Source organism: Mastigoproctus giganteus, chromosome 10 (genome assembly GCF_048544385.1).
Source record: "Mastigoproctus giganteus isolate SK-2022 chromosome 10, ASM4854438v1, whole genome shotgun sequence".
In the NCBI taxonomy this organism is placed as follows: Eukaryota; Metazoa; Arthropoda; class Arachnida; order Uropygi; family Thelyphonidae; genus Mastigoproctus; species Mastigoproctus giganteus.
In genome coordinates this window covers 132,668,980-132,689,073 of record NC_143584.1, presented here as the reverse complement: position 1 = coordinate 132,689,073, position 20,094 = coordinate 132,668,980, and the positions used below count along the sequence as shown (strand labels likewise).

Below are 20,094 nucleotides of genomic sequence, written 5' to 3'. Positions count from 1 at the left end.
CCCTCTTGTCCTGGTAGCCTTTTTATATGACTATAAATTTTTCATAGCTATTTGGGATATGCTTAAAAAAGCAGTTAGTTGCAATTTCAGAATCACTTGTAGCAAGCACTCCATCCCACATTGACTGCTGCAAGTCATGATAAATCTGATTGAGAGAATCTGGAGTGACAGATTTGAAAGTGTGCCTGATCTCTGCTTCATTTATTTCATTTTCAATTACTATTAAGATGGGACAATGATCCGAAATAGTTGTATCAAGTATTGCATATGTCAGAGAGCATTCCCCAATCGCAAAGTGAAGAAGGGATTTGTGGGACTCTCCCATTCTAGTCAGGATATCTCCATCAGTAAGAACAGAGAAACCATTTGAAGTAATGACATCTAATAGGTCTTGCATCTGAGAGGAAGAGCTTTGAACAATGTTAATATTAAAGTCACCAATCAGTAGAAGGTCTAGGGATTTGCTTGTGAAATGAGATAGTGTTTCAAGAGTTACAAGGAAGCTGTTAACTGAAGCTGCAGGAGGTCGGTATAGACACCTGATCACCAAAGAGGCAATGAAGATAAAAGTGAGTTCACAAGCTTGATCAGGCAGAATTGAGATAGGAAAGGCAGAGCATCGTAGATGACTATGAACATAAATATCAACTCCACCACCTTTTTTTTTTTGAATCACCTCTGCAACTTTGAAAAAGAGAATAGTCTGGAATTTGGATTGAAACCTCAGGAGAGAACCAGGTCTCAGTAAAAACCATCAGGTCTGGATGCAGATTCCATGATGTCAGTTGAGCAAGGATTTCATCATTATGTTTTACAAGATTGCGTGCGTTCATGTAAAATACAGTAATTGCATCTTTTGATGCTGCAGTAAGGCATAAGTTGTTTGGCTTAATTGTTGGCAGGTGACAGGGTAGAAAGATGTTTTCACAAGAGTTAGTGTCATTCAAATTCCGGTAGGCTGAAGAGACAGATGAATCATTTGTAGATGTTATTTCCTGTAGAAATTCTTGAATATCTGAAAAACACACGGATTGTCATTCATGCTCACTTGTTTCGATAGCTAAGTCACTAGCTGGTAACCTAGGGCCAGGAACAGGGGGGTCATCCATAGAAAGGCCAAATGATAGTTCCCACAGGCCTTCAATAATTCATCAAAGTCTGTTTGCTGGCATTGAATGTAGAAATAGCTGTACGACTCATGTTTAGGAATCATTTTTATTGCCTTCGTTTCTATCTGCAGCTGCATTCTGATGTGCTGCCCTACTTCTCTATCGCAGAGTTGGGGTTCGAGTCTCGAGACAAAATTACTCTTGGTCGAACTTTTGGTTCTGGGGATTGCTCTGATTGTAGAGTTGGTGGCTGTTCCCACAACAGGAGGAGGATGTCGACGTCTGCCTGTGTGATTAGAGGCAGATAGATTCCACTCTCTTTCGATGAGATCTGTCCACCGCCTAGAGGAAATGACAACTTCTAGGAGTGGATTTGCAGTTCAATTGACATCCTTAGATGTTTTCTGAGACTGACTGGGGACAGGAGCATATACTGGAAGGTATGGAGGTTGCTTTATAATAGATGCATAAGTGGCTTCTGCTACAGGAGCAGGGGTTGGCTGGAAAGTAGAATTTTCCAAGGGTTTCGTCCAGTTGTATGTAGGACTTAATGGTCTGCTGGAGTTTCGAATAAGATCTGTCAAATCCGAAATTTTCTTTAGTAAAATATAATTAAATTCACGTAATTTCACGTTTTCCAATCTGATTTTTTTAGTTTCATCAAGAAGAGAGACCATCATGGATTTGTGAGTGTCTAAGATTTGAAAAATGAGTTTTGTGGTCAGCTCATTTTGATTTTCATCTTGTGAAACTTCTTGGTTAAGGAGGTGAGAGAAGGAGGGATTTTTCTGCTCTGATGCCATGTCATGAGGTATGGCCTCGGCTGGCCCACTCTGCCAAGTGTCCATTGATGACGAGGGACAGTTGAAACGCTGAGGTTCACCGTCAGGAGGGCTTGAGGGATCAGCTAGGCTGGAGCCTAAGTTATTTTCATGTTTCGTCTGCTTTTTCTTTGATTGCCTGTGATTTATACAACAAGGGCCCCTTCCACGAGTCGATTGCTGTCTGTGATATCTTTTTCCAGTTTGCAGTTGACATATCTATGCATTTGTTGCAGTACACAAGACCACATTCCATTGAAGGAAGTCTGCATTTCTTTTTGCACAACTGGCAAATAATTTGCATCTGTAGAGCCATTGTAATTAACAATAAGTACACAGAATTTCTTTTGAGATTAAACAATAAAAAAATATACAATATACAAAATATGAATATACAAAGAATGAGATATACAACACAGAATTATTGCTATCTGAAATAATTTTGTACTAAACGTATTCATGAATTTAGTTAAAATTCTTCAGAATTCATTACAATTCATTGAAAGAGCGAATTTTAAAGATATGCTTAGTAGATTCCTAATTAAAGCAACAGGCATTCCTAACAACATTCCTAAATTTAAACAACATTTAAGCAACAGTTCTGGATTTCACACCACTGCAGATTAACTAGCAGAGTGTCTTTTGAAAGGCACAGTCCTCTTCGTAAGAAAATTGGTAGGTGACCTTGTGTGCTGTTATTGGACAAAAATAGTAAAGTGACTTTGGTTATACTGCTAGAGAGTAATCCTTTCGTTGATACTTCCCAGCTTCTGGGGCACCTATGGAAACGATCTGAGATGCCTTGTAGAAAGGAAACATAAATTTCATTCGTTATAGCATTAAAACTATCTTTCCAAAACCTCTTCTTTCTTGATGGATGTGATGAACATAACTCGCTGATTCAGACAAAATAAAAATGTTGGAGCAGATTCATCAGAAACCATTCATTTAGCTCACTTTTACAGGAGCACAGACACAGCACAACCATTCACGCAAGCGCACAGCTTCTTGATCTGCCTGTACTGGTAATTTGAGGGTGCCTCCATAGCCAGGTGGGAAGGAGCAGCAGTGCGTAGCACACGCTTCTTGATTAGACCGGGGTTCGAGCCCGTCACCACCAAATACGGAGGATGTGGAAAGGTCAGGGAATGACCACCGCATATTCCCGGAGCAATATGGCTTTAGTTGCTAATGCTCCTAAAAACTGAATAACAAACAAACAAACAAAAAACCGCTAATTTGATAATTTTTTTTCTTTGTTAATCTGTTTCGTCAGCATTCATCTATTGTATATTAATGTAGGGCATCAAACCAAACTGAATCAAAATCCCAAACTGAAAACAAACCGGTATTTTTGGTCAGAGTAGAGCTGAATCTGAACTGAAAACTGATGTTTCTTTCACTCCCTGATTTCGGTTTGCACAAATAGTGTAAGTGAAAAGTGAAATAATCTTAGCACTCAGTAACACTTCAAATTGTCATTGCTTTCTTCATGCTCATATATTCTGCTGTCATATGCATTTCTAACCTTGACCAAATTTACTAAAGCTTTCTAAGTCATTCTGAAATATGATCATATCTTTTCTAAGATGGTAATTGCCAACTCAGAAATTTCATGGGAAAATTTGTTCATTTTGAGGATTCCTGGAAATTTATAAATCCTAGTGGGAGAAGGCTCACTTTCTCCATTGTTTTCAGTCATATGAAAAGTGCATAGCATTGCCCAGTCTGGGTTTGCTGCAGATTGAAGAAAATGCAAATCGTATTGGATTCGCCAATAATTTACCGGTGTTACCAGTAATGGAAAAATATAATGTAATTTTGCAAAAACTCCAGACATAGCATATTTTCGAAATTGTGAAGTAGCCTAAATTTTCAGGGATAATTCATATTATGCAAGTTTTCCATACTTGGCAAGCATTGGTGAACCAATAGCATAATGTAATGTCATTACATGATCTGAGACAAAATTTTAACTTTACTGATGTGATTTGGAGAGAATTTTTATTGCATAATAAAGTATGATTTTTAAACTAAATAATCAAAAAATATTGTCAGAAACCACATTTGAATATTTTAACCATAGTAGCTGGTCTCTATAATCTATACAGGGCAATGTCCAAAATTAAGCCACCATTAAGTCAAAAAGTGAATCTGTGTTGTTGAATTGGCTTGGTGGTAGTGTGTTTACCTATGATATGATGTTGTAATTGTCCAGGATTTCTTAATATGAGGTATAAATACAATGCGATTTCAGTAATCAAATCACCTTAAAAACTAAATGCATGTACTGTACTACTCAGTACTATACTGTAAACTAATATTGAATGTCTCACAAAATGAATGATTTTATATGTTTAAAATACATAATAATAGCAATGTTCAGTCTTGGCCAAACATAGCTGAGCAGTCAAGTATGAGAGTGCCACAGCATATGTTTGCTTGAACTACAATTCAAGCTTGCATGACCTAATGGTTGAAAGTCAATTAAAAGAGGATACTGTGAGATGGTTGCAAAAATTGTTATTGCACAATATTCTTGGGCATTGTAATTGAATAATTTCTAATCTTTCCTTGCCCATAGATCAAGTCTTTTTTTCTGTGATTAAATTTCAAGTACAGGTTGAGTATCACTAATCTGGCAGCGTTGGGACCTGTGGGGTGCCAGATTAGTGAGTTTGCCGGATCACCGGTGGTTATTTTAGCACATACATTTTATCCAACAGCTAGCCACCTCCTTCTACCTTTAAGACGTTGACTGCCAAGCTAGTTTAAGAAAAAAATTCCCCAGGGGCCAAAAAAATATAAGGCAATGGTTAGGCCACATCTTGAGTACTGTATACAGGTCTGGAGGCCTCATTTCAGGAAGGATGTGGAGCTGCTGGAACGGGTACAGAGAAGGGCAACAAGATTAGTGAATGGAACAAAGGGTTGCTCTTACGAAGAAAGGCTTAAGTTTTGCAAATTACAGAGTCTGGAGACTAGGCACCGGAGAGGTGATCTGATAGAGGTGTATAAGGTGTATACACCTCTTATACACCTCTGACAGAGGTGTATAAGAGGTGTATATTGAATGGTTTGAGCATGCTCAATGCCAATGGGATTCTTCATCTTGCTCAGAATAATCAGCTCAGAGGGCATAAATTCAAATTGAGGAAGGACGGATGTCGGATAGATGTGCGGAAATTTGCCTTTGGCCAGCGGGTGGTTGGTTGGTGGAACCGACTTCCATCACTTGTTGTTGAAGTTGATAGCCTAAACAAATTTAAAGCTCAACTGGACAGGTATTTCGAACGAACGGAGGGGTGAAATGGGAGTGGTGTGTGTTTTTTTTTTTTTTTTTGGCTGATGCTGAATAAGCTTGCTTTCTTGCATCATATGCCTCTACTAATGCTAATGCTAAAAATATTTAGGAAATAATTTGATTAGTAATTCTAAAATAAATATTGTAATGTCAGTGTTGTCGTTTTTTCACTTAAAATATATATAAAAAAAAGTCTATGTTGCATGTATATGGCCAACGTGGCCACATATGTTGGTTACTTTATTTCTTGAGAAGCCGTGTCGGCCACATACGCGTGCTGCTATTATGGCATACATATGAAGGTTGTTTGTGTTTAGTTTATTGCACTCATGGCAAGTGCTGCAATAAAACTAATTACGATAAAATAAACTCACAAACATCGCAATAAGTTTGTTAGTATTGTTAGAGGTTTTATGAAAACAAGTTTGTTAGTGCACTGTATTATCCGTCATGTTGTATTGTGTTTTTCCGCAAGTTTGTATAAGTGTGTTGTAAAAAAAAAAAAAAAAAAAAATCTAAAAAGGAATGGCTAAAAGAAAATTACTAAGATTAAGAGGAACTGAGAGAAATTGCGGGAATTTACAATTAAGCAGAGTAAAACTTCTCACAGACACACCGCTGTCAAGTTTCTTCAGAAGTTCAACTTTATCTGTTATGGACAAATTACGGTGTTTGCGTTTTACACCACGAGAGGCACTTCCTTTATGCATTGGAGGCACTTCCTTTATGCATGGCTGGGGCTAAATGTGAGTGAGTTATAATAATAAATGCAGAAAAACATGTGGGAATGGCTTGCCAGTGTTTACGAGTTCGCGCCAACAGCTGATGCTCGAACCAACACCACCAAAACAGTATTGGCAGGTCGGTGCGCAGACCCGGGAAATTTGAAATTATGTTCATGGAAATTATGTCCGAATTAGCGGTGGAACTGGATTACCAGTGGTCGGATTAGTGATGGTGGATCTGTACTTAATTTTTAAATGCAAAGTATTATAAAATTATTCCCTTCTGCTATAATTAATGATGAATTATGGCTAAAAAAAATAATTCTAGTTTAGTTACCTCTAGACTTATCAGTCCAAATTTTTTTTTTTTTGTTCTTGGGCATTACAGATGACCTTCATTTAAAGTATTGATGTTTTGTCTTTGGGTTTTAAAGATTATGCTGTGTTTATCTTCTCTCCTATTGTTTTTAGAAATTCTAGATTGATTATGAATTTCATCCAGTTTTGAAAGTTTAACTCAATTCAGTTTTTTTTTTTTTTTTTTTTTTTATGAAAGCCCCAAACACAAGAGGTTTTAGAACCTATAGTACTTAGTACCATGCATGGTTGAAGGTTGAGAAGATGAAAGAAGATGTTTGTTGCCATATGATTTTAACTTCTATTGATTGTAATTTTCTGGGAATACATATGAAGGAAGGTTATTCCAGAAATCGGAAGGTGAATGAATAAATGAGGAAGAAGAAAAGTTGGTTCTGTGAGTTTGGAGTTGGTCAGCATAAGGATGTTGACTGGTTGCAGCATGTGTTCAGACTGATTTTGAAGAGAGAGTGGGAATGTTGTTGTTATTCGGTTTTTAGGAGCATTAGCAACTAAGGCCATATTGCTCCGGGATATGCGGTGGTCATTCCCTGACCTTTTTGCATCCTCCGTATTTGGTGGTGACGGGCTCGAACCCCGGTCTAATCAAGAAGCATGTGCTAAGCACTGCTGCTCATTCCCACCTGGCTACGGAGGCGCTGAGAGTGGGAATAACAGACACCAACAGTGCCCATGGTATTATCTATAGAAAAGGCATGCAGCAAAAACAGAATGCCTTCCAGTTACTGATTGAAATATTTTTTTTGTTGCTTGAAATATAACAAATAAGAAGTTGTGTAATCTTTTCATATTTAAAATATCAAGTATCACCTATCACATCTATTTTCATATATAAAAATCAGATGAGATAGCATGGCAACTGCCATATGGTATTTCAGCTTAAGAGGTTGTCTTCAGTTCTTATTTGATGATTGACCCGAATATTGGTTCTAATATGGATTTAGTTTTGTTATTTGTTGAATTTAAGGTATCCCACAGTTTGTGTCATCCTCAATGATATCACACATCCATCTCTGAACTGCTTTTATCATTTAACTGTCCTAATATAGATAACCTTTTCCTGCCACCTTCTTCAATGAACATTTCCATAACTTGAGGCTGCTTTCTTCAAAGAATGTTTAAAAAAAAAGAAAATTATTATAGAAATTTTTTTTGTTCAAAATCAACTTTCTGAAGAAATTTATGTAATTACAGTAGGGCCCTGCTTTTCGGCATTCCACTTATTTGGTGGTTTTCAATTGTATCAATGTTCATTTTGTTTTGCGCCTGTTCCCCCTGTTTTGGCATGATGCTCTCAGCAGCCGAGTCCAAGAAGGGCATCTGATGCCATTTTGTTGTCGGCGATTCAGTCTATTTACAGAATATGATAGTTTAAACACGTTATTAGGCTTTTATATGCATTCAGAATTTAAAAAAAAAAAAAAAAAAAATGAAAAGGGCTATGTTCCCCTTTTTGGTGATTATCACTTTTCGTCGGGGGTGGAAACCTAACCTGCTGTATGAATGGGTCCCTACTGTATTTACCATTAACAGTAGATAAAGATTATCCTTTGTGCATGTTTATCAAAATTATCCCAAAATGGGTTACATAACTTATTTGAACCATACTAATGCTTTCAGCAGACAGGATCTTCATCTGAAACTTTAAATGATTATGATTAACTGATGGAAGATTATATATATATATATAAACAATTTTATTAAATTTGCTTTTAGATGTTTTTATATTTTTTAAGTAATGTACATTTTTATTGTTATTATTACTGAATGAGTCAAATTTTCTGTTATATAATTTAAAAATTATTTTAAATTATATAACAGAATTAAAAATCATTAAAAATTATAAAAATTCTTTAAAAATAATAATAATATATTTTTCTTTTCAACCCTGTATCAGGCTGGATATTCTTCTTGAAACACCAGTTGTTGTCTTCCCTTCTGCCCCAGCCAGTGATAACATTTTTGTAGCCCATTTGGGCCGGATTACAGTGCAGAACATGTCTGGAATGCTAGAATCTTCTAACTTTTCATTCAGCACGAGCACTTCTTACTCGCCAGATACTATATTTGTGGAAGTAAGAGACATGAATTTGTACTCCCTTGATATTGAAAAAAAAATTCAAAATTTTTCGTGTGAAGAAAATATTCTCTGTCCTCCAGTAACTTCATTACCTCTGAGGGAACTGTACAACTGTGCTAAATATGGATTACCTATACTCCATAATACAGTAATTGAATTCACTTTACAGAGAATTGCGCAAACAGCTTGGAAAACATCTCATTTATCTACAGTAAGCTCCTGGTTTGCAAATGATGTTAATGATGATAGCAGTATTCAGAATGATCCCTACTATTTAACGAAGGTAAGGTTTAAAATAACTGGATACAAACTATATTATGTATATGTATATAGACAAATATATTATTATCAGTGTATTAGGTGGAGGTGCTGAACTGTCAAGTGTAATTACCATGGAAAAATTGTGAACATGTGCATGGTAAAAACAGATTACCTGAAATAAAATGAAATTAAAGTTTAACATAAAAATAATAAATGATAGTACCTAGGACTACTTCATCAAAGGGGTCGGCAGCGAAAATCATAGAAGCCACCGCATTAAACTGGGTCTGTGTATCTATTATGATGTACACGTCAAAAAGTATGCATATGTAAACATCATAGCCGACCCGACAGAGACCAAAAGGAATGATTAAAATTAAAGAATATATAAAATATATAACAATAAATAAAGTAAGCTAAAAAGCTAAAATAATGCCAATAGAATCCTGTTAAAAGGAAAAAAATGAATGAGATCCAACAGGAGACAAAATAAGAAAACTTACTGTTTTCGTAGACAGGAAAACATGGAATAAGCAGAGTGCCACTGGAGACCAAAGAAGAAAACAGAAAGTTCACTGTATGGTGTATTTGTGTCAGTTAAAATAACTCCGAGTGGGGAAGAAAGGGGAAACATAGACCTGGCTTATTGCAGTAGCTTCAACGTTTTTCGCTGCCAACCCTTTGAAGAAGTAGTTAAAGTCTTAGGATCCACGGCTTTAGGTACTATCATTTATTATTTTTATGTTAAACTTTAATTTCACTTTATTTCAGGTAATCTGTTTTTACCATTCACGTGTTCTCAATTTTTCCATGGTAATTACACCTGACAGTTCAGCACCTCCATCTAATACACTGATAATAATATATTTGTCTATATTTCATTATGGTTGTCGGTTTTTTCTGCTATAACTAGTAGTACCTTGTATCCATAACCCATTTTAATTTTTTAATACCTTTCTTGTTTGCTAACACTTTCAGTAATTTCATTATATCTTATTTTTATCAATATTATATATATATAATTTCCCCCCCTCTATAAACACCGATGAGCCAAAACATTATTACCACCTACCTAATATGATGTTGGTCCTCCACGTGCAACCAAATTCGCTCGTACTTGGCGAGGGATGGACACTACAAGATTTTAAAGTATGTCTTGTGGTATCTGGTACTGACAAGTAACCAGCAGATCCTTTAACTCCTATAAGGTCCGTGGTTGAGAAGCTGCAGCTCGGAGTTGCTGTTCCAACATAAACTACAGATGCCTGATGGGATTGATGTCTGGGGAATTGATGCCTGGAAGTCTTCCTCATGTTCCGCGAACCAGTCTTGAACAATCTGGGTGGTGTGGCATGGCACATCCTGCTGAAAGACGGCACTGCCAGAGGAGAAGATCGTTACCATGAAAGGGTGTACCTGGTCAGCAATGATGTTTAGGTGTGCGTTTGTGTGTTTGGGTTGCCCGAGCGGAGCCCGGAGTTTCTCCCATTAGCCGCTTCACGTCTTCTTATTTATAAGACTTCTTTCTTCTTTCTAACCGGCAACTTAGCAAGTGGGGGCAGAGACACAAGGTGTCTGCCCCCCACTCCCATGAGGAGGCGTGCCAGGTTCTACTATCATCTGGCTGAGTGTCTGTGAGAGATTCAGGGGCACTCAATTTAGGGGAAAGTAAGGAAGAGTGATAGAAAGGGGGAAATCCAAGAGTAGCCCCCCCCAAGAAGAAGTGATGAGAATTTTATTAAGGATAAAATATCTCTCACTCAGGGTGGTGTGTGTGTGTGTGTGTGTGTGTGTGTGTGTGTGTGTGTGTGTGTGTGAGAGAGAGAGAGAGAGAGAGAGAGAGAGAGAGAGAGAGGAAGGAAAGTCTGTTGTCTTCAGTCAGGGTCAAGGTTGGTAGTTATGTTTAGGTGTGTGTGTTTGGGTTGCCTGAGCGGAGCCTGGAATTCCCCCCATTAGTCACTTCATGTCTTCTTGTTTATAGGACTTCTTTTTTTTTCTCCAGCTGGCAACAATGCAAGTGGTGGGCAGAGAAATGAAGTCTCTGCCCACCATTCCTGCCACAAGGAGGCGTGCCGGGTTCTACTGTCATCTGGCTGAGTGTCCCTGAAAGATTCAGGGGCACTCAATTTAGGGAGAAGTAAGGAAGAGTGATAGAAGGGGAAATCCAAGGGTAGGACTGCCCTAAGAAGAAGTGACAAGAGTTTTAGTAAGGATAAAATATCTCTCACTCAGTGTGGTGAGAGAGAGAGGAAAGTTTGTTGTCTTCAGTCAGGTTCAAGGTTGGTAGTTATTTGTCAAATCCGGTTGTCCTCTCTCCTAATGGACTTTCTTCTCTTAAAGGCCTTAGTCACGAAGGTGTTGAAGGCCTTGAAATTGTCCTCGCTTTTTGTGAGCTTTGCCTTGTCAATTGGTGCTGTGGAGTCTACTAAGGAGGAGAGCTCCTACCGTAGATCCTGGTAACAATGACAATCGTTGAGCATATGGTCAGCAGTTTCAGACTCACTACAGTGACATTGTGGTGTCTCTGTTAGGCCCAGTTGGTAAATTTGGTGTTTATACTGCCATGGCCTGTCATTAGGAATGAGGCATATAGGCCTGGCACAAGCCATAATTTTTCCTTCTTGATTAGCTCTTGCACAATCAGGGTGTATTGTCTTGTTGTTGCTTCCTCTTCCGTGGTTGTCCAGGTGTTTTGCCATTTCTCCCTCATCACATTCCTTATTCTTGCTATTTCCGTTTTCTTTTCAGCCTGCAGGTCAACTGTGATGTCATGAGTATTCCTTTGTTATTCTGTACTTCAGGTATCTGAATTGTACTTCTAGATTTGCTGGCATTTTCCATAATAGAGCTTGTAATGCCATTGTCGAAGTTGTTCGGCATGCCCTTGACATGGTTAAGAGTGCCAGTCTTTGTGCTTGTTCCAGATGTTTGGTTATTATCACCTTGTTTGCTCTATATCCTCATGCACCCGCTCCGTAAGTAAGAATAGAAAGGAAAACACAGTTATAATATAACCTTAGCGTGTGGGCTTTTAGGCCCCGTTCTCTTCTGGTTATTTGCTTGAGGGCCATCAGGAAGGTCTTAGTCTTCTTTCTTAAGTATTTCATGTGTGGGAGGAAGCTGAGCGTTTCATCCAACATGTCTAGGTATCTAATTTGTGTATATTTGATTCTTTGATCTTTGTACTTGACGAGTGGTGGGCGCTCTCTATTCAGTTTCCCCTTGATCAGCATTTGTGTTGTTTTTTTGTGGATACATTCAATTTGTGTTTATCTGCCCATGTGGCAAGCTCTTCTAGGATTTGGTTTGCATTATTTTCTGTCTCCCTCCTGGAGTTGCCGGCCATGACAATAGTGAGGTCGTCTGCTAAAGCTATTAATGTTGTTGATTGGAAGGTCTTATGTAACCACGTGTCGAAAACAGCAGAGTGGTTCCAACAGAGTGGGCCCAAGACTGAGCTTGTGGGCATTCCCTTGTGATTTTTCTTCTGATTTCCTTAGCACTTCTCTGAACCATCACTTCCCGGTCACAGAAGTAATCAGAAAGCAAGGAGAAAAGTGGAGCAGAAATGGCGGCTTCCCTGAACCTCGCGAGGGTGCTCTGCCACCAGAGTGTGTCAAAGGCCCCTGCAAAGTCCACGAAGGTAGCTAGGAGGTACAGTCGGTCCTCGTATAACACGTGTTTACATTACATGAATTCGATCATACACGATTTATAAATAGGGGAACGTTATCTTATATAACACGAACCGAATTCGCTTATGCACAATTCGCCTTTGTGTTTACAAGAAATGGCAGTCGAACGCGGAATCACCCCAACCGAACGCAACACGATAGGAATGAAGAAGATTCTGAAAATGTATTTATGTATTTTATATCAGTGAAGGGGAAACACATTTCACCATAATAACGTAAAAACCAACACAATTCCAGCTATCGGTATAATCGCAAATGCAATTAGATCGAGTTTACTACCAGTTTATAACAGATTCCACTAGCAGAAACGAAACTGAAAATTGTTTTTATTGTTTTATGGTAGTAACCCCCAGAAATGTGCTTTAGTAAAATGTGGGGTGTTAATAGTGTATCTCGGCCTTTACGGTGTTGTTTATTCAGTTGCTATACGCGCACAGCTTTGTTTATGTGTATTAAGCGTGCCTCCTCGTTTCGTAATTGCGCTTTATTCCCTAAAAATTAGTAAAATACTTAAAAGGTGTAAAAAGGAAGCGTCCTGGCGAAGACACTGCACATTGAGAGAGAGAGAGAGAGAGAGAAAAAAAAAAGCAATAACGATAAACAGAGGTGGACTGGGTCAAAAATTCTTACCCGGGAAAATTTATAGTGGCCTCATACTACGGTTTATGGCCAAAATCACACCAGCCTCTGGCCCACCGGGATTTCCCGGGTAAGGCTTATGGCCAGTCCGCCTCTGTCGATAGAGAAAAAAAATATGAAATTGCGGAACGCTTTGAGCGAAATGAAAGGCCATGTGATGTTGCACGTGCTACAGACCTAAATGAGGCAACGCCGAGAATTACAAAGAATGCGGAGAAAATAAAAACAACTTTCATAGCGGGAATAACTCAAAGTGTAATTAAAATCCATTAGATTAAGACAAGAATTGGAAGAGATGGAACGGCTGTCATCTGTTTGGATAGAAAATCAAACAAAAAACAAGTTGGTTTACAATAGAAGCAAAAGCAGTAGCAATATTTTATTACGTAATAGTCGTAATAAAATACGTAAGCATTTTATTACGACTTACGTATTATAATTTATACTTACATATTATAAAATACGTAAGTATTTTATTACGACTATTTTATTTAATATAATACATTTTTTACGAATAAAATACGTATTTTATTCGTAAAAAATACTTTTTTAGTATTAAAAAATACTAAAAATACTTTATTATAATATAATAAAAAAATATTTATTTTTTATTATTTATTATATTATAATAAAAAATATATTATATTTTTTATTATGTATTTTAATCGTTATAAAATACGTAAGTATTTTATAACGATTAAAATTACCCGATTATTTATTGTGTTTGGTAATGTTTTGGTTCAAAATGTGTGTTCAATCTTGGGTGGTCGGCACCTAACCCCACTTTTCCCATAGGGCCTGTTGTTTATATTGCACGATTTTGCATTGTACGAGGGTTTCTAGGAACACAACTATCGTGCTATACGAGGACAGACTGTACTTGCTGTTAGAGTTATCTCTTGTGGCAATCAATTCTGAGATGGCATCTTCTGTGCTGCGCCCGAGGGTGAATCCATACTGCTTTGATGAGTATAGGCCTTTTGTTTTGTAGGTGTGAATCAGTCTGGCTGCAATGACCTTTTCCAGAACTTTGTCCATGACCGGGAGGAGAGCAATCGGATGGTATAAAGTAGAGTCCTGCTGAGGTTTGTCGGGATGTTTAAGGATGATTTTGAGGTATTCCAGGTCCTGGGGAAGGTGCCAGAAAGGAGACAGGAGTTGAGGTCGCTTTGTATATCGTGCAGGGGGCCACTTTCCATGCCCTCTTCAGGATCTTGCCCCGGGCATTTCCCATTCCTCATAGTTGGGTAAAGTGCCTGCCTGGCAACCCAAAGATCGCAGGTTTGAATCCCGCCTCGGGCTTGGATCACAGTAAAATGCAAAAACTTTGTGAGGTGCATTATGGCCACAGAAGCTGATGCGTCAACAACTAACAAAAGAAAAGAAAAAAAAAAAGTTCAAAAGATTAGGCAGTCCGCAGTGCTAGAGGGGGGGGGTAGAATCCCGCAACCACCCATTTGGGTGGTTGCGGGATTTTTTGGGTGACATGGAAGTGTCCAATCTTAGTTCCCCCCCCTCCCCTCAGTACTGCTGACCGCTGGGCAGTTTAAGCTGCCATACTATAACAAGCCACAATTCTTAAGGTTACGATAAAATCATATATAGTGGGAGTCATAATTAAACATTTATCTAGAAAAGTAATGCACTATTTGTGTATATTAACACATGAGTATTGCAAGTATTCTGTATTATATGCCATTTCATGTGGTTGAACTAGGGCCATGTTTTGATATTAATATTTTCTCTTATATTGAAAATAGACTTTTAGGAAGGGTTTACTTTAATAGAGGGATCCTTTTCCTTTAAAATTAGGTATCAGGGCCCGAATTTCAATTCATGTAATCTCCTAAAAAATTTGCCAATTTTTGGTTAATTTTCTGGCGTTAAATTTACGATGGCGTCATGGTGATGGTTACGACCACTTCCACTGGGGGTGGAAGTGCTAAAATCAACCTAAGAAGGTTAAAAATTTTATAAAAAAAAAAAAAAGAAATAATAACAAATAAATAAATATATATATTGTAGGGGTTAACAGTTGTTATTTGGAGCATGTATCAATACCAGAATTGATTTTATCTGCATTATAACTTTAGACTTTGTCCTTAATCATTTCCGATCCAAGATGGCAGCCAATATGGCATCACTATTGTTACCTCAAGCATCAGATTGGGAACACGTGCGGGAACAAGTAAAAATACATCTTGTAGTATATTTGAGGTATTAGAATAGTAAAATTTTAAGTATACAATGGTTAGAAGTTATATTAAGCCCATAAATAAGCTATTTTAACATACTAGAGGTTCAACTTCAGCAAAACTAAACACATCAATAATATTCATGTTGAAGTATAGGCAAGCATACTGTTACAATAGCACTGCATACAGGGTGATTCACTACCAGTGCGACAAACTTGCAGGGGGTGTAGGGGGCACAAAGACGAATCGGAATCACATAGCATTGCAGGGTCCGAAATGCCTTTGTCATGCGGTAGAGGACGTTGAATGGGAGGTTGCGTGAACAGCGATCCTGCTGGAAGTCAGCATTTGCGAACCGGTTCCCGAGGCAGTAGGATGGACGAGTATTCAAACGTTGAACTGGCTGACATGCACCTCGCATATGGAGCTGCGGACACTAACAGACGCGCCGCTCTGTGCTTGTACTAGGAACGTTTCCTGCACAGGCGTGCTCCTAATCATACGGTTTTCGTACGTGTGCACAGAAGGTTACGTGAGACTGGTTGTTTTATGAGTGGTACCATGAATCGAGAGCGAATGATGAGGATGCCAGACAATGAGGAGAATGTCCTATGTCTTGAAGAAGGCAATCCGAGTACGAGTACTCGAGCGATAGGCCAACGATTGGGTATTTCCCAATCCACTGTATGGAGGATACTGTCAACAAACCAAATGAGTTCATACCATCTGCAATGCGTCCAATCATCGGAGCCTGCGGATTATCCACTCTGGAGGACTTTTGCTACTTGGTTTCTTCAACAGAAATGGTTCGCAAATGCTGACTTCCATCGGGATCGCTGATCACGCGACCTCCCGTTCAACGTCCTCTACCGCATGACGAAGGCATTTCGGACCCTGCAATGCTATGTGATTCCGATTTGGCTTTGTCCCCCCCACACCTCCTGCAAGTTTGTCTCGCTGGTAGTGAATCACCCTGTATAAGAATCACATAGGTTTACATGGTGACTTACAAAATCACTGGTATTTCTAAAATTAATGCCTCTAGAGTCCTAAAATTTCACCTGATTGTCCAGATTTTCATCCTTTCATCTAACATCTTTCTTCTGCATTAAATCCCAATATTTCTTGAAATATAAAAACTTTTCGGCAGAGCGAACTTTTCACACATCTCGACCACTGATGGTTAGGTCTGATCATCTCCACATAATGTTTAGGTAGGTGATAGACGTTAGTGTCCGGCACATGGATGACTGGACCCAGGACATCCCGGCAGAACATTGCCCAAAGCATGACGCCACCGGCTTGGGTTCATCCCACGGTGCATCCAGGAGCTATCACTTCCCCAGGTAAATGACTTAAACGTACCCGGCCGTTCATATGGTGCAACAGGAAATGTGATTCATTGGACCAGAAGACCTTCTTCCAATCACTCAAGGTCCAGTTTCGATGCTCTCGTGCCCATTGTAGACGCTGTCACTGGTGAACCATGGTTAGCATGGGCACTTGGAGCGGCCTGTGCTACACAGACCCATCTTCAGCAGGGTTCAATGTATTGTATATCGTGACACATTACTCCCGTCACCAGCATTCCAATTACCGACTAGTTGCTCCACAGTCACCCTTCTGTTGCCATGTACCATCTGGGAGAGCCTTCACTCACCTTGAGCATCAATGAGCCATGGTCGTCCAACACCTCACTGGTTTTGGTTATTCTCTGACACAGTTGTCTAGCCCTCTCTGATTGCCTCTCAAATGCTGCTGCAGAAAACAATCATCCAGTAAATCCCCAAAAGGCTTGCTAGTGTGTGAGTGAACACAAGTTCCAGTCAATATCTGGGAAGTTATAATCTCCCATTATAAGACATTCTGATTTACTGACCCACTCTAATTTCTCTGTATAATTGATCATTGTACTCATTAGGGCAGGGACAGGCCGTTCCCAGGGTGAAAGAGGTGCACTGCAACTGGGCACCAACTTTCAAGGGGCACCTGAAGACCTGAAACTTACATACACATAGGAAGGAAATTTTAAAATGGGATTGCCAAATTTCAATTAGCATCCAGGCACCACATACCCTTGGAACCCCCCATGCATTAGGCCTATAACACATTCCTAGTCTTATTTTTGCTTTCCCATTGCTTATGTCACAGCAAACTGACTATGGCTTGGCACACCCAGGATCCTGAGCTGGATATCATTATTCTCCTCTTTCTTGGTGATTTCCTTCTCCTTCTGACTCTCTCTATCTGTCGGTAACTCAGGATATTTTTTTTTTTTTTGGCTGGTGCAGCAAAAGCCTCAGGCTTCCTTGCACCTTATAGCTAATGATGATAATAATAATGAAAACATTGCACTGTCCATCTTTGTCAACTGGATGCACTTCCTTAGATTTTGTTTTTCTTAATTAACAGCATAACCCCTCCTCCTTTCCTATCCTGTCTATCCTTTCTGTACATATTGTACTCCCCAAATTCCAATTTAACATTCCTAATATCTGTGTGACACCACTTCTCTGATATCCCAACAATATCCACCATTGAGGTCTTGACCAGTACTTCAAATTCATCAAATTTATTTTCTATACTTCTAGCATTGGTGTACATGCAAGTATACATGCATGTATTCTTAGTTACCCTAACACAGCCCATGTATTTATTTGTTTCAAGATGACTGCCATCAGTGCCTGAAACCCCCAACACCCCCACCTTCCATGCCACTGCTCATTCTAATAGAAGTAGTGCAAGAATCACCTTCACCTCTACCTGTGGCTACTTTTAACCTTTTAGTCTGTGAATCCCCCCATGCTAGCAGTTTTCCGACCCACCTAGCAATGCCTCATTAGCATCAGCAAACACTCTTACACCCCTTCTATTTAAGTGTATCCCATCCCTGTAAAAGAAGTCTCTCCTGTTAACAAGCACAGACCACACTGAGAGAAATTCTACCCCATGAACCTTGCACAATCGCTCCAGGGCCAAAGTGATTGACAAGGCTCTCATCATATACTCCCTCCTATCGCGTATGGGCAGAATTGCTGACACTTTCAAATTTAACCCTAACTCATGACTTTTTTTCAACATTGACCTGTATTTGTTAAGTTAAGTAAATCTGAAGATCTCCTACTCTTAATGGCATTAGTGCCAACGCGTACAACATAACCCTTTGTGCCCTTAAAAGATATCTGCTCAACAACATCATCAACTTTTGCACCTGGGAGACATAGCCTGGTCCTATTCCGTCTATCCTTTTTACACAATATATTACCTGTCTCCCTGTCAGGTAATATATTGTGTAAAAGTCACTGACAATAACTAACTCCTGTGGGACCAGTGCATTCTGCCTTGGAGATTTCCGCTGTGCTGCCTGATGCACAAGAGTGAGTTGGGCAGCTGAGAGCTTGATGGGCCCCCTCATTAATTTTTTCTAGGGCATCAACCATACACCTCAAGCTCTCACAGACAGCCATCAGAACACTGAGTCGGCACCTAATTTCTAGACACTCTCTAGCACACACAAAGACATCCTCCTTGGCTAGATCATGTTCTGTTCCAGAGAGTTCGGCAAACATTTCCCAAGTTGCACATTTTTTTAGGCTGTGATGCATTGGAGAATCGCCCCCCCCCTCAGTTCTACCCTGAATCACAGCACTCCTGCGACTATGTGCCTGTTGCTTTGCTGCAGGCACATAGTCGCAGTCATCATAGTCTGGGGCATGATATTAAAAATTAATAAGATCGATTAAATTAATTAATTATCAATACTACACTATATAATAAAATCCTAAATGCAGTGATATGTATTATGCTATCTAATTTTACGTTAGATCTACCTATTTATTACAATTAAAATTTTGAATTCCCTGCCACTCTCTATACAAAAACAATGGCTGCAAGAATCGAATGAAGCAAAGGTTTTACCTATATTAAGTAAATATATAAATTTTCTGTGTATACTCCAGGACGACCAAACGGTCAGAGGAGGTCACAAGATAACTTTGCACAGTGTCCGCTCTAATAACCTCCAGGCACAAGTGATCGCGACAACAACCTCTTTTGAGATTTTTGTCTTCTCCACTGCTAAACAGCAAAAAACACTCTGACAGAACAATTGAGTTCGTGCCAAGGCGAGCTCTAGTAGTGTCAGATGAAATGTCTGTTTCTAGAACTTCTGGTGATTTTTTTGGGAGGACCTGACTCTGATTGTCAATTTTAATTATTTTTGAGAATTTTAATTTTCTTAGTTTTTTCCTTCTGTTTTAGTGTGTGCGAGCCAAGACATCTCTCAATAGAGGGCTCATCCCTTTCCTTATTACAGTAGATATTCTCTACTTGATGTATTCTGCCAGCATACTGTAGGGCTGTAGACTGCTGAGATAATTCTGATATATTGATTAGCTTTAACTTAGCAGAGCAGGGATCTGGAGGGCCCTCTTCCAAAACTTCCCGGCCCTGGAGGTGGGCACCTCCATAGCCAGGTGGGCTGGAGCAACAGTGCATATCACATGCTTCTTGATTAGAACTGGGTTCGAGCCCGTGACCACCAAATACAGAGGATGCGGAAAGGTCAGGGAATGACCACCACATATCCCCAGAGCAATATGGCCTTAGTTGCTAATGCTCCTAAAAACCAAACAACAAACAGCCCTGGAGGTTATCACTTGTGGTCAGGACCATTACTTCATCCACAGTAATGTCTTGTGCCCCATGTGGGAGGGAAGGATAGAAACAGAAGGATAGACCAATAGTTATCAGTACCATGCAGGCAGAGAGAGAGATTAATGATTTGGGGAAAAAACATTAATTTATACACCAGAACAGTCCACAGTGCAAAACTAATTCAGCCAAAATTAGTATTGCAGTATCTATAATAAAGTCAGTTCAGCCATG

At 39.2% G+C, this 20,094-nt stretch overlaps 1 protein-coding gene across 6 annotated transcripts in view; it reads left to right on the top strand.

Moving 5' to 3' along the window:
* Nucleotides 1–20,094, top strand: part of LOC150079291 (intermembrane lipid transfer protein VPS13D-like) — a 1,618,665-nt gene that overhangs the window by 533,928 nt on the left and 1,064,643 nt on the right. For all 6 annotated transcript variants that reach the window (XM_090383928.1, XM_090383929.1, XM_090383926.1 and 3 more), the window contains one exon: nucleotides 8,235–8,705. In XM_090383928.1, the coding sequence (XP_090240054.1) occupies nucleotides 8,235–8,705 (471 nt within the window). The remainder of the gene's footprint in view (nucleotides 1–8,234; nucleotides 8,706–20,094) is intronic.